Source organism: Takifugu rubripes, chromosome 12 (genome assembly GCF_901000725.2).
Source record: "Takifugu rubripes chromosome 12, fTakRub1.2, whole genome shotgun sequence".
Classification (NCBI taxonomy): domain Eukaryota; kingdom Metazoa; phylum Chordata; class Actinopteri; order Tetraodontiformes; family Tetraodontidae; genus Takifugu; species Takifugu rubripes.
This window is the reverse complement of record NC_042296.1, coordinates 3,821,320-3,836,724: the sequence shown is the minus strand read 5'-3', so window position 1 is coordinate 3,836,724 and position 15,405 is coordinate 3,821,320. Positions and strand designations below refer to the sequence as shown.

Below are 15,405 nucleotides of genomic sequence, written 5' to 3'. Positions count from 1 at the left end.
TCCGTTAAACGGTTTAATTAGAGAGAATCCAAAATCTATATATTTAAGCTTTTTAAATTTAGATTTGCTTCATATGCGTGGCTCTGCAATGAAAGATGCCCGGTTAATTAAAAACTGCCGAGGGCGTCACGCCTGCCGTATAGCGTTTAAAAATACACGATACATTTGTGATTCGCAAATTCTCGGTGTCGATTCGAAAAATTAATTATTGCTTAAATTATTTTGCGACTCTCTTGCAGAGCGCACCTGCTTTTGGCGACTCTTCTCATTGGTGCAGCTGTGACGCTGCTCAGCATCCCGGAAGTTCAGCATCACCCAGGAAGAGACTTCACAGATCCATGGAAAAGACGCATCCGTCTCTGGAATAACAACAACAACGGAGACAGTGGTAAAAGAAAAAAACCAAAAACCTCGTCCTCTCCAGCGAATTCTCCTTTATACGCAAGTAGAAAATATGCGTTAGGGGTATTTTTTATATTGAAACAATAGGTTGTCGTATCTCGTATCGACAAGCTAGCAGACCGACTGCAATAATATTTAGCTAGCCAGTGACTTGACACGACATGGCCTGTTCACCAGCTAATGTTAGCTTCGTAGCCACCGTAAATAAGATTAACCTCCAGCTTACTGAGGACAGTTGTGCATGGTACGGTTGTATTTTGGCTGTTAAACAATGATTGAGCTTGAGGCTCAGTGTGCTGTGTTTATGACAAAGCTGCTCAGCCAAAATAAGCCTCACTCAGGATGACTTGCCAATGTTGAATCGTCCACCCGAAAATCAGCTTATAACAGTCTTAACAGAGTCTTTAAACATCAAACTTAATGCACAGGTTTCGGTATACAAGAAATGAAGTCACATAGCCATACAGAGTGTTTCATGAAATGGTAAGAAAGCTATACAGAGATAATCTCTTCAGCCTCAATGTGATGGTTTTACCTAGGCCGAAGTTTGTCTTACGCTGTAAACAAAGTCAAAAGTATACCATATATCACTGACTGCTGCTTTATCATCTACTACAAAAAATGTAGTGTTTTCCATTTGCCTCTTTCTCTTCCAGACAAATGAAGTGACCACCAGGATACAATGTCATCATTCCAGGTGGTGGATTCATCACCGGGGAGCAGCGTCAGCATTATGGAAACCTCCAACTTTGCCCACGTCATCTTCCAGAATGTAGGGAAAAGTTTCCTGCCCCAGGCACCTCTCGAGTGTCGCTACACCCTGACCCCTTACATCACTCCCCATCCCAAAGACTGGGTGGGCATCTTCAAGGTACATCACAGACCCACCACAGCTCAACTTAATCATGCAGAATTGTTAAAAAAAAAAAAAAAGGATATTTGTTCATTAGTTGCAAAGCTGAGCTCTTTCCAGCTTATTATTAAGGTGTTTGTGACATGGGCTGTGTGTAATGGTTTTATTCATTGGCCATCAGTGTGCAGTTGGCACATTAACAGATACAGCTGCCTCGGCACTAATGGTTAAGCTAGCTTTTTTTGTGGTTACTCTTCGCTCCAAAGGAGGAAGAGCTTAACGGTGAGCTGGCTGAGCAATGTCTCACTGGGGGGCAAACATTTGGTGCTCTTTGTGAACCACACTTTCTTCTTAGAACCCCCCCCTTCACTTCACTTTTTCATTCCCTTCGGTTTTCCATCAGTCCTTAAACAACTTCCGCCCCTCCCGTATCACAGCCATCAAATCTCACACATAATTAACAGGAAATGTGAACGAGGAAACCTGATGTCCCATAAAGTCAAAAGACAAACATTTTACTGTTGTTTTAGAACTGACTTCAAATCGACCAGTTCAATTAAAAAGGCATAAAGATGCACAGTTTATATGGAAAAAAGTCAACTGGAAAATTTAATTGTTGTAATCCACACTGAAGCCTGTTTGATGGTGGGTACAGACCACTTTTCTTTCATCCTCTTGACGTCGATGTCTGTCTCTTTGAAATTTCATATCAGCAGTTAACTATTTCAATGCAAAATAAATTTGACTGGTGAGAAATTATACATGAGTTCACTGTTAATATTTGTATTCATTAATGTAGTTTGCTCAACTTGATTCTGAAGAAAAGTTCACGAGCCTATACAAATATTAATACTTTCAGCTTCAAATACAGTATGAGTGTAATCAGTGTAATAAGTGACTTGCTTCACACTTTGATTATTCTGGTATTCACACTTTGCAATCAAGGTTTTTCTTCCCAGAAGCCAAATTTTTGCATGTTCATGAGTCAGGATGAAAGCATTTTCCTCTTTCTCACGCGCACACAGAGGCAGGGAGACACAGTGGGAGAGGGAGAGAGAGACTAGATGACTCAGACTGCAGGCCTGCTGTTCATTTGAGTTGGGCACAGACGCCTCTCAGTGGCTGGAAACAAGCATGGGCATCCAGAAACATCAATCTTGCTCACTGTTTAACATTTTACCAGTGTCTTTGTTGATAATACCCTTCAACCATCAAACAAATACAGTATATGCCTACATTTTGAATTAAATATTTTATTTTTGCTATTAAATTTATGCTTTTATTTCTGTCAATGAAATAAAAAAAATGATCAAATTGCAATATTGTAGTTTAATTACATTACATGTCAGTTTGATCATGTTTTTCATGGAATTCATGTCCAATTGCATCACTTCCTGTGAGAAGCAATGATTAACTTGCAAAGTTAAAACCATGTTGTAAGCATTACCATTAACACAAATTATGCATGAAGTTTTTTTTTAAGGTTTTCACCTCATGGCTGATAAATGAGGTTCCGTTATTTGTCCAGTGAAAGTAGGGTTTAGTTTAGTTTGAGTTTTATGGCTGACACACACGACTCCCTAAAAAAAACAAGTCTGTGGAGGTTTTCGGTTGTGGCATGTTTGTTGGGCGTCAGGGAGAAACCCGTTGTGTAACTGTATAATTAACTTGTCATCATGTTGTCCCCACTCACCTTGGTGGAATGATTGATAGCTGCTTTGCCTGTGATTATTTTATCACATCACTCCAGTGCTGGAATGCCACACCATACCTAACCTAATGTCAGTCAACTTCACTCTGCAATTACCAAAATTATTTATGTCTGTTGGCTGTTGTACAAACACACGTGAGCATGTGAGGAAAGCTGGCAGCGCTCCATCACAGTCTTGCCTTGCCGTGAGTCGCTGGTAGATGTAAAAGGAATGTTCCTGGCCCAGCTTTTCACACACCGAGGTTCACTATTTGTTCAGAATAGCGTTACACTGAACATATTGGCTCATGTAAAGGAGCGATAAAAACAAATATTTTAACATTTGCAGTTGATTTACTGTCACCAGTCACTGCTTATCATTTTTTCTGTGAGCATTTCTCTCCTTTGTTGTTACTATTTAGTTGGACATTTAACAGCACAACTGAATTCATACGAATGCTCGTGGTAAAATGGAATTTATGTTTATTTGTAAGTTTTAATTTCAGCTCTGCAAAAGTAAGTAACCCCAGCCTTCATGTAGCGTGTCTTATGACCTATACTTCGAAGTATGACGTAGATTTACAACCGTATAAATGTGATACCGTAACATAAACCAATAGAGAGCTACATTTTCTCCTTTTACTATGCTAAAAACCGCTCCATCGCACGTGGTTGAGTTATTCCCAGCTGAAAGCAGCTATGTAAAGTCAAACATGTATCACACATGTAGGTTGAAACTAGGTGGGGATGTGTGTGAGAGAGAGAGTGGTCAGGACGAGGAAAGAGTGTGGTTGCATGTGACAGATTTATGATGTATAGCCCGAGTTATGATGTTTACGACTCCCTTTCATCATCTGTCACCTAACAACACATGAAATTCACAGAATTACATTTCCCTTGCCATTCTGTGTAAAATTTTCACCTTTTCTTTCCTCACTTTAACCCCCCCCCCCCACCACCACCACCACCATTCCTTGCGCCTGTGCACTCATATGTGCACACGAAAAAGGCATTTGAGTGCCCAGTTTGGGCCAGAGCTAAAAGGAGAGAACAAGGAGGGCTGCATGTGTGGAAGAGTGAAGGCCATTTTAAGAGTTTACATTCTTTTACTTTACGTTCTAATGTCTTTCCCATGTTTCCCGCAGGTTTTAAAATTAACCACAAACATATAGCATGTAAAACATGTGCTTAACAATGAACAGAACAATATTTCAGGGGATCTCAACATATATCATGTTTTATCAGTGCTTGACTCCTGTTTTTTGCTGTAATTCAAAACACATATTGTGTTTTATATCCTCAGGTGGGTTGGAGTACCGCCAGAGATTACTACACTTTTCTTTGGTCTCCCATGCTGGAAAAGTATGAACCAGGAAGTACGGTGCACAGGACTGTGGTGTTTCAAGGTATGTGCGCTCACACACACACACACACACACACACACACACACACACACACACTCACACACACACACAGAGTCTGTGTATACTGCTCTGCAGTCCCGTAGTATTCTGAAGTCATCCCTCCATTTTACAGCACATATAAAACCCACCATCATTATTTAATAATGGTGCACAACCACAAACAGTGGACTGGAACCATAGCACCTTCACAACCTTCTACATTCACACAAAACACAGATTAAAGTCCTTCAAACTGGTTTTACTGGGCCTGAAACGATCAGATATTACACAGTGAAATATTACAGCGGTCAGTTACAGTAGTCAGTTAAACCAGGCTGGCTGCAACATGTTCAACGTTGCCATGTGTTTTCACAACACCAGCACTATGAATGGTAGTTGCCAGATCTTTTTTTAAAATTCATTTAGTAGAAAATGACCAATGAATAGTTGCTCATACTTGTATTAGATGACAGCACAAATACTAACTTTTATCTTAAAGGCTATTATGTCCCTAAATCTGATGGCGAGTTCTACCAGTTTTGTTACGTCACGCATGCTGGGGACATTCGAGGTGCCAGTACACCCTTCCAGTTCAGGTCAACCACACCCACTGAAGAGTTGCTGACTGTTACGGAGGATGACAGCAACTCGGACATACTGGTTGTCACCACTAAGACTGGACTGCTAGAGGTATGTCACACAAGATCAAGAGATTTCTTTGTTTCTTTCTTTATTCCACCTCCACTTTCTAACTAATTGGCACCAATAATATGAACCATTTGTCAAAAACTATTAACAAGCAGTACTCTTGTTTGCTTTTACCTGTGCCACCTGTATCCTGCCACGTGTTGGAATAGCATGTGGAGGAGGCACATCAGGAGCGCAGGGAGCTGCTGAAGGCCATGCATCTGCTCCAGGAGGAGAAGCAGCAGCTGCAGGAGGAGCAGAGACGACTGGCCAAGGAACGAGAGCAGGAGAGGGAGACGTGCTGCTTGCTGCGGACACATAACCAAGTGAGAGAGTTCTCCACCAAGTGTCAATTTTGTCTCCTCCATAAGTCAGCGGCGATCATAATCTTAGTTTACCCATTATTTGTTACACGGAAGCAAATTAATTCACCTAAATCTAGGTGCAATTGTGCTTGCAACACATACGAAAGGTGCCTGGTAATTGCATCGAGACATGAGGTAAGTTTCAGCATTGACAAACCTGAGTGGTCGTGTGCACATAAATATAAGCTTGCGCTTGTGTACATAAGTGGACTCTTATTCGCTCGTGTGTGGAGCCGGTTCCTCACCAGCGATCACAGCTCTAAAATAACCTCAAAGGCCCAAATTGATGAATAATCTGAGTCTTTATTTGCAAGACGCACAAAGAAATGAACAATCTCCCTTCCTGTGTGTGTACATGCAATCTGGTCTTCCTCTTTAACGACCTGACTCAGTGGGCCAGAACGGAATTGGGATAAAGTTTTTTCGGGGCATTTGGCGTCAGGGACGGTGCCATCGCAGCCGCAGAGTGAACAAACATGACGTCAAACGTATACACACACACACACACACACCCTGAAAAACACCCCAACACACTCATCCAGATTCCGCACCACAGGATCCCCTCTAATGTGCATTCACACATGCACAAGCCCGCACACAAACACACTCATTATGCCACACACTCGCAAACCCTTTCAGTCTGCGTGTGAAATGAGAGTAGGGTAGTCCGCAAAACCGCTTGCCTGAGAGAAAGAAAAAAAAAAAAAGGAAAGGGCCCTGCCCTGCCTCAGGGACAAACACCACTCAGTCACGCGATTCGGCGGCCACTACTTTCTCGCTGTCGATTTTCTTTTCCCCTTATCTTCGGTCATCATTATCAAGTGATTCATTAGGAGGGCAAAATTCATTTCCCTTGAAGTTAATTTTCTATGTTCTTTTTGCTCTGTAAGGGATGAGTCAGAGTTTTCTTCTCAGTGCGTCATGAGTCGTTCCTTTGATAAGCAGTTACTTGACACACACACCTAGACACAGTCAAGGAATCTGCATGAAATTACCGTAAGTAGTGGGGTTGACAGCACAGGGACGTGAAACTTGGCAAGAGGTCTGAGAAACTGAACCCAGTCTCTTATCGCCCCCTAGTGTAACTCTCTGGTCAGGGCTCAGCGTCAGCACGGCCTGCTTTGAGTTAGTCCGCTTCTATCTTTCACAAAGGACAAAATCACTATAAATTACGAGGTAAAGCACAGAGACACGCTGTTATTACTGTGTTGCCTTTCTCTGAACAGGCCAGTCCATCTGGAGATTTACAGTAGATGTGTTAGCTCATGCCACCCTAAAGAAAATATCCCAAGTTTAACGTGAAAACATAAGTACATATTTTGCGGCTGCTAATTTTATGAGTACAGTTTTTATAAGGTCTTTATGCACTGCTAAAGTGCTTTTACAAATGCTACCCATAAAAATCATACAGTAATCTATGCAGAGCCAAGCCTAGAGGGAGACAGGCCAGTGTGTAACTAGTTTACTCACTGTGTGCTTGTGCCCTCTGAGTGATTGGAACTCCGCCTTAATGTCTCTACATCGAGTGACCTTGAATGTGTATCTGTGAACTCATGTACCTCTCGTGTGTTTGCGTGTGTGACTCCCTGTGCTCAGTACACAAACAGAAGGAAGGGCGTGTGCAGAGCTATGTTGCTCTGTCACAACCGATATTGCCCACGGATGAATGAACACTCGTGTTTTTGCTGATCACAAATTTCAAATGCAATTTTAAAACGCCAGGCCCAACTCATGGACATCATTTAGGATTTGCTGTGTGCTGTATTCATTACATGCCGCCAGTCTTTTTAATTTGTTTCCTGTGTTCACCGAAAGAGCCTCATAGTTTGAAGCTGATGATTTGTGATTAATGAGATAAGATGTAACTCATTGCCAGAGGGGAATTTCGCGTGTTACAACTCTACCAGAAAGAGGTTGATATAAAATGGAGGACAATAGTAGAGCCTTGGTTTTTACAGCTGTTGTTCTTTAATGAAACGTAGTTGTAGGTACAAATTATAATTTTAATGGCAACCACATTAAATCAAATGCACAGCTGTGAGATAAGTGTGCTTAATGTGTCCAGTACTATTAAATACAACACTGGATCTTTCATCTCTGATTTATCATAAATATTTAAGTTTCTGATTTGAAAGTTTCTGATTTGAAAGATGCCTGTGATCATGATCCAAATCCTTCTCTCTGTCTTGTAGGAGCTGCTACGTTCTTCGCAGGGCCTTTCAGAGGAGAGGGAAGAAGTGAGAAAGAGGCTGACGGAAGCCACAGATCGAGTGCGTCAGTTGGAAGAGGACCTGTTGAGTGTCACCCAGAGAGGGCTGCAAAAGGAAACGGAGCTCGATCGGTGAGTGGAGAATTGATTATTGATTGATTGATTATTGATTATTATACTATGAAGCTGAAACCTTGACTTGGTTTTTCCGTGATACAGCCTGCGTGATCATCTGAAGAAGCTCACAGCAGAAAGAGACAGCTTAGAGAGCCAGCTGAAGAATGAAAAGGATGAACGGGATCTTTATAAGGCGAGAGAATTCTCATCACTGATTGCTAAAGAGCCAAAACTGGGACCTTTTTTTCCTGACCTTGTTTTGCACTCATGTGTAGGTGCATTTGCGCAGCACCGAACTGGAGAACACTAAGCTGAGCGCCGAGTTACAGATGCTGAAAGCAGTGGAGCTGAATCGGGAGGTGACCATCGCTCAGTTCCAGGAGGAGCTGGAGAGGCTCAGGGCCTGTGTTGCCCAGCGGGACAGCTTAGAAAAAGAGCTGCTGGCCAACAAGGCTGAAAAGGTGGCGAAGATTGTTTAAACTAGCATTGATAGCACAGGAACACACTTAAGTACCTCCTGCACTTAACTCAACACATCTGCTTTCGGACGTGTGTTTTTAGGCAGAGCTGGCACACGTGCGTGAACAGCTCCGCCAGGCAGAGGAGCAGCTCCAGGCATCCCGGCAACAAGCAAACCTCCTGGCCTCAGAGCTCCGCGACTCAGCCACCACCCGCGACCACACGATGACTGAGCTCTACTGTGCCCGCGTGGAGGCTGACAAGCTCCGTGCCAGTTTGGCCGACGCACAGTCCGAGTGCCAACGTATGGAGAGCCAGCTCGACCGCATGAGAAGCACTGCGGAGAAGGTGGTGGTCAGTTTTTACTTCCTTCTCTTGTGCCTTTCCTGAGTCATTCTGCGCTAAATCATTTTTGTGAGAATGTACGGGTTTGGCGTTACAAATGCTTCTTCCACAGGGTGTTGGGGACAGTGGGGAGATGACATCCTGCTTCTCGGTGGTGTCAAAGGAAGAAGCTGAGCTCCAGAGGGAGGTGGAGGAGTTGAAGCTGCGCCTTCACATGGCAGCCGAACACTACAAGGAGAAGTATCGGGAGTGCCAGCGCCTCCGCAGGCAGGTGGCCAAGCTAAATACCCCTGAGTCACAGGTGGTGAGTCCTATACCTGAACCCTGTAGATGTCACAATCTATAGTTGGATATTATTCATTTTTGGTGTTGCATTTTCTTAGGAGACAAAGAGAAATGCTTCCACTGAAACAATACAGGAGCCCCTCACTCCAAGTCCAGAGTCACCAACAGCAGGTATGCACACTTTCAAATGCAAAAGTACAATTTCAGTGTTGTAAATGTTGCTCCAACTGATAACTAATTTAGAGTACAGCCCCAGTCTAAAGTACACACTTGTTCTGTGTGTTCTTGCGTTGTCTTGATATTGCTTGTCTGGTGACAGCTTAAGGGAAAATAAATTAAAACATCATTTTGCTGTCACACTTGATCACACAAGTATTTGTCTAAGAATTTCCTTTATCCAGTTTTTCTTCATTTGAATTTTGACAGCCTGTAACATGTTTGATCAGCACTTTAGTCCGAATTTTAATGTGTGCTTGATAGCTAAGAAGTTTAAACGTTGCAAATTTTACAACCGTAAACACACACTCACATGGTTAACATAGGCAAAGCAGGGCTGCTTGTTCCTGAATTGCATGCAAGGTGTTGTAATTGTTCTTTGGTATGTTTCCAGTTTGCATATTACCATATTAACTTCCAATTCTCCCTTACAGTAATGCTAAGCATAAATCTATTTATTTATGCGAACTACTTTTTCCTTGCGATTTCTGCTAAAAACAATAGTAACAGTGTTATGGTTACTATGCTTTGTGGTGCTTTGTTACTCTTTCTCTTGCTTCTACAAGTGTTATTTGTTAGAAGGTCCCTAAAATCTGTTTCTCATTAAATGTTAAGCATGCCTGTCGTCAGCATTTTGATCTGTTAATGAAAGCTGTCGATATGCTTTAATCCTAATACACTCCTGACATTGCTTTTGTCTTTCCACTTAAGACTTAAACGGGTAAAGATGAGAACAGAGTTTAGAAAAGCATAATGAGATGTAGACTTCCGGTTTGGCCATTTTTTTCTTTTAGAGGCTTCCAGATGAGTAAGTAAGTAAGAAGAGTAAGAAGACTTCTTCATGCACCAAATGACACAAACACCAGCTCAAAATTAAAATGAATTAATTTGGTTGCACAAAGTTGATGCTTTGTGCTGGTTACAGTGAGTCTTTTTTTTTTTCTTTAGCTATGGCTTCAGACTTAAATTTAATTTTGAAAGGTGACAAAAACAGATTTGTTTCAAGAATTCAGCTGCTGTAGTCCTTAATTTTGTCTTGTCCACAGTTGTTTTTTATGCATTGATGAGCAGAGCCTCAGGCAGATGGAAATGTAGACATACTAGTATTTCCACTAACAGCAAGTACAATCAACAGTACGGCATACAAACACAGTAAGGGGCTGTGTCTCACTTTTCCTGGCCAAACTTTGGATTTTGTTTTTTCAAACACCTTATACAGCCACAGGTTGGCAAAAATCTAATATTTATCTTTGAACTGTAAAATTAAAATTAATTATGCAGAACAAGCTGCACACTCCCAGTATTTATCTCTTTCCAAGTACCATTTTTAAAAGTCCCCTGTGTTAGTTATAATATATTAGTCAAGTGTAACCAGTGTACCTATATCAAATACTGTATCTCCATTATCTTTTCTGTTACATTCTGTCAATATGTTGTGTTTGCTGTACAGGGAATATACCTACTGCAGTCTTACAAGAAGAAACTGAGCTGACAATCAGCCAAGAACTCATGAAATCAACACATTCCAGCGCCAACATTAGCACAGAGAAGAGAGAAATGGAGGAAGAGCCCGAGGAAGATGCCAACAAAGGGAGGGAAAGGCAGAAACAAGACATGGAGACGCTGGAGAAGAACGAGAACCTGCTGGAGAGGATGATGAGCTGGGTCGAGTTGGAAAACGAGAGGAAGAGTGAGGCGGAAGTGACGGTGGCGGAAGGAGTCGAAAAAATCGGGGATGCCGCGGCACGACGAGTATTGCTGGAGGAGGAGGGGAGACCCCTGGGGGAGACAGACAGGGACCAGACACACTCGGTGGAGGAGGAGCTGGCCATGATGGAGGAGAAGTGGAGGGAGCAGTGCGTCATCAACGAGACGCTCAAACAGAGGTTGGCCGACGAGGAGGAGCGATTCAGAGTAAGAAAAACAGGCCGATCATTCGCACTAACCTTAGGACAGTTTTAAATGAACTGGTTGACTAGCAGACTTGGCTCATGATTAATTAATTAGCTGATTTATACATTAATTTTTCCCTCTTATTTCAGTTATGTCATTAAAAAATAATATAAAATTACCCTAAAATGTGTTTTATATTGAAACTGTTTATCACATACTTTTAAGTAACCACGGTCATTTTTACATTTTAAACCAAAGAAAGTTGCACATTATTACATTTTAAGATACTGGGAAATTTTTGAAATTGACTAAAGTTGACCAGTTTTCCATTTTATTGATTGTCCCAAGCGAATAATTGCTGAGTAAGCATAAGAGGGTGTTGAGGCTGGTGTCGAGGATGTTTATTTGAGCGTGCATTAACCTGAAGGAGCGAGTCGCACCATGCATCCACGCATCGCCACACATGAGCCAATGTGTGTGGTATGCGTGTGATTCAGTGCGAGCTCTCCAGCTCCCTGCGTCTTTATGAGGCCTGTTGTACTTTGCGTGCAAGTGTCCGCCAAAGTGCCCACCGCCGTTTAATCTCCGTGAGTGAGTGTGTATTTATCAGAGCTGTAAATAAGAGTCTCCCCTGTCTTTGATAGAGTCTTCAGTCTGAGGCAAGTGCCTGGGCCCCAAGCTGCTCTTAATGGCCCCTGAGACTGACAAGAGCGGCAGCCATGGAACACTGTGCTTTATTTACGGCTGTTTACATCAGCCACCCAGAGGATAGGGCAAGGGAGAGAAATGGACAAGGAGACGGGGAGAGAGATAGACGGCTGTGGAATCCCTTCACCTAAACTTAACCCTGTAATGTTGAGCCGTAAATTTACAGAAGGAGAGAGGGAGAGAGAACAAAAGGAGATGAAAGAGAATGACATGAGCAGAATTTAAGCTTTCATAAAGCAGGATAGACAAACGGACAAGAAGCAGAAATCGAAACCTGAGAGGAGGAGATTTGGAGTCTTTGTAATGGGATGAAAGGAGAGAAGTTCAGGCAACTGGTCAATAAACTACCTCACAGGGCCAGTCCCGATAGGACGGGGGAGATTTACTACGATCTCCCAGTCGGCTCCAGTTTGCCCTGGACGTAGACTATTTTTGCATTTACTCATAAAAACTACACATCTGATTCCACTGAGGTTTAAATCAGATGTGGCTTGTGAGCCAGTTTCTTCATATGTTTGCTTTTGCTGACTGAATTTATGTGTGAATCGGTTGCGTTGTGTTTCAGTGCAACTTGCACAATTGTGTCGATGTAAAGAATGAGTTTGTGGGGAAAGATTTAAAGTTGTTGTCCTTTGCACCTCCAGGTGCAGATAGCAGAGCGAGCCAGAGAGGTGACGGAGCTGAAGCGCAACCTTGCAAAGGCTATCAGAGACAAAGAGCAGCTACAGGAGGTAAATAAGCAAGGAGACGGAGTCAAAAACGAGTCAAATTTGACAAAAATCTTCACCCATAGTTTCTTACAGATGAAATACAGATAACAATTGGAGTCTTGAGTAATATAGTCATAATCAATTTTAAATGCCAACGTGCAGTGTTGGACCTCTTTTTGCAGCCTTTTCTACCCTTCTTCTTACTCCGCACCACCTGCTAATTAATACATCTATAATTGGTTATTTCACTCGTAGCTTCAGTGCCATTAGATGGTGCAAATGCCACGCGACGTGTCTGTTTCACCTCCCCAACCCTGGTTTAAATGTTAAACCTGAGAGCAGCGCGCTAATGAAGTCATCAAGAAAGGAGGACAAAGGGGGCACGGCAAGAGGAAGGGGGTTCGTGTCTTCATCAGCAAAGCTGGAGCAGAGGGAGCCTGAGTCTGACACCCATTACAGTAATGAGTAGGGTACTAATGCTCTTGCTTCATCTATAATCACAAAGGGCAGAAACGCCATAAAGAGAAAGTAAACTCTTAGCAGAAATGAATGACTTATTCCCGTACGGCTTCAATATCATCCATACCACTGATTTTGAAATGTAGCATATCAGGATCGTCGAGAATGTCAAGAATTGTGGTGATTTGAGGTTCTGGCATCCTTTCTAGGAGCTACAGTGCTTAATGTCCAATCAGAGAGAACAGGAAGCTGGAGTTCGGGGTGGCGACGCAAGGCAGCCCCTGGTGCTACACTATCCCTTGCCATACCCTCAGGACCCATCTCCCCCACCGCTGGTGCCACAGAGGCCCGCTGAGCTGCAATATGGCAATCCCTACTCCACTGACACCACAAAAGGTTTTACACGTTAGATAAATGGATTCCTTCATATTTACGTCTTCTGTTCTCAGCGTCGAGACAATATCAGGTTTTTTTCCTCAACCCACCTAGACGCTGCCTCGTCTCCTGAGAAGATGGCCCGGCCTCCACCCGAGGCCCCGCCCTGCGCTCCTCCCTGTGCACCCCCAATCACACCCTCAAGTCCAGGCCCCGGTGCACGTGGTTGGAATCAAGAGGTGGTCTGTAGCCAACCTTCCCGCTCCGCAACTCCCCCGGAAAACACAGAGCATCCACCACCAGATACGAGAAACGTAGGAGGACAGCTTTTCACTTTTATGTTATAATGTATGTCTGGGGGGGAGAAGGGGTTTAATTTGCACTTTCTCTGCCATAATATCCAAATCAATCAGTGTTTTCAGGTTGTCACTTTAATTCCCATTTCTCCGTCTCCAGAGATTCCCCCTGACCGCATGAAGGGAATTAGTAGCCTACCCTCAAAAATGCCGCCTTAAACTCATTTGCATAAAACTCTAATTAATGTCACTCCTTCAGTGCTCAAGAGACAAAGATGCGGCGGGCTTTGAGAGTAATTAAGGGAGATTTTTTTTGCACAGACAGATTCAAAATCAGCTGTTGGGTCGTTTGGGAGCAAAGTGTAAAGAGTGAATCTGCATGAAACAGGAAGCAACGGGCCTTCGTGCCATTTTAGCTTTGGAATGCCGACAGATTTTTGTTATATGATCATCTTTTCACATTATTTGCATGGTTCAAAGGCTTCTGATGGGGCTCAGCTTACATGCGATCATCAATCTGGACGACTAAGTGAAACCAGGGGCCGCTTCTGCTTTGACTCCAGGTAGTTCACCAGACACGGCGATCAAATGCGTCTTTAACAGACACAAAAATTGCACTGTTGCACCCAATAATGCGTTTCACGTTCACCTTGACACACATCTTCCTCTCCTCAACTTCTCCCAGGAGTGACGTCCACAAGCGCTGCCCGCTGTGCGAGGTCATCTTCCCTCCTCACTTTGAGCAGCGCAGCTTCGAGCAGCACGTGGAGAGCCACTGGAAGGTTTGTCCCGTCTGCGCCGAGCAGTTCCCTCTGAACTGCCAGCAGCAGCTCTTCGAGAGGCACGTCCTCACACACTTCGACGGCAATGTGCTCAACTTCGAGCAGATCGAGTGACCCACCGGGGGGGGGGGGGGGGGGGGGGGGGGGTGTATATTCCTACGCAATGTCTGGGGCAAATGTGTGTTGTCAGCTCGGGGTCGGTTAAGTCGTCTTAATATACAATCATGAGCACTTTTTTTGGTGATCTTGAAGATGAGAAAGAATGTAGTGCAGTATTGAAAGGAACCAGAGAATGTTTATTAATTAGGGCAGATTTAAAGTATTTAAGGGTTTTTAATTTTCAGCTTCAAATGACTAAAGCACCATTGGTAATGCATGATTCTTTTGTGTTGCACAACATGGCGTGGAGGGGTGGGGGTTATTTTGTAAGGTTTATGTCCCTGTACTTTAACTGCACTTAAAACTTCTTTATGAGTAGGATTAACTTGGAATAAGGCAGCCAAGACGTTCAAAGAGCCGGGAAAGACAGAGGAGATGAGAATGCGCGTGCGTGTCTGTGTGTGCGTGGATGCAATTTGAGAAGAGAGTACGCCATGTCTGCGAGTTTGGTTTTTTTTTCTTTAATGAAATGAGAAATGACCTCGCAGACCGCTGTATGATTGTACAGGTGGTAGTTCTGCTCGGACGAACAAAAACAGCACTACATTCTAATGTATCTGCACTAAACAAGGCTTTATTCTGAATGTACTGTAAATAAGTCGTGGAGTCAACATCGTGCCCCTTCTCCTCCACCGTCAATACTTCCTTCATGTTTTAGTGGCGACAAAAACGGAGGACCCATGATGTTTCTGCGCCAGGAGACTGCAGGACATGTTAGATATGTACTTCCACGTTCGAAAAATGGTATGAAAAAAAATCCTCCTTGCGGTGGTCGGCATCGTCTGTGAGCGTCATCTGTGTGCGTCCGCTGTATTCGGTCTGTTTCCTGTCACCAAAGCTGACGGCGTTCAGGCTTTTGGAAAAATTGCACATGCCCGATATCCATAAGCAAATGTAGAGTTTGTGTGTGCGTCCCGTCCGATGCTTTTCATGTGAGAATGTCAAAGATGGCAGATGGAAAAAGAGCTTTATGAATAAAAACAACCTTGTAT

General features: G+C 43.3%; 1 protein-coding gene across 5 annotated transcripts; it reads left to right on the top strand.

Moving 5' to 3' along the window:
- Positions 1 to 243: 243 nt before the first annotated feature.
- Positions 244 to 14,387, top strand: tax1bp1a (Tax1 (human T-cell leukemia virus type I) binding protein 1a). Of its 5 annotated transcripts, none has more exons than XM_011609099.2 (17): positions 244 to 388; positions 1,059 to 1,273; positions 4,249 to 4,351; positions 4,848 to 5,038; positions 5,206 to 5,361; positions 7,593 to 7,741; positions 7,829 to 7,919; positions 8,002 to 8,187; positions 8,288 to 8,533; positions 8,643 to 8,834; positions 8,914 to 8,986; positions 10,482 to 10,945; positions 12,277 to 12,363; positions 13,011 to 13,197; positions 13,291 to 13,490; positions 13,953 to 14,035; positions 14,158 to 14,387. In XM_011609099.2, exons 2-17 carry the CDS (start codon positions 1,085 to 1,087, stop codon positions 14,366 to 14,368), a joined length of 2,808 nt encoding a protein of 935 aa, XP_011607401.2. In that variant the 5' UTR covers positions 244 to 388; positions 1,059 to 1,084; the 3' UTR covers positions 14,369 to 14,387. The 5 variants fall into 5 exon arrangements, with proteins under 5 accessions (XP_011607401.2, XP_011607405.2, XP_011607404.2 ...); XM_011609103.2 differs by having other exon boundaries at positions 8,288 to 8,539; positions 8,643 to 8,831; XM_011609102.2 differs by having other exon boundaries at positions 8,288 to 8,539.
- The last annotated feature ends 1,018 nt before the right edge of the window (positions 14,388 to 15,405 follow it).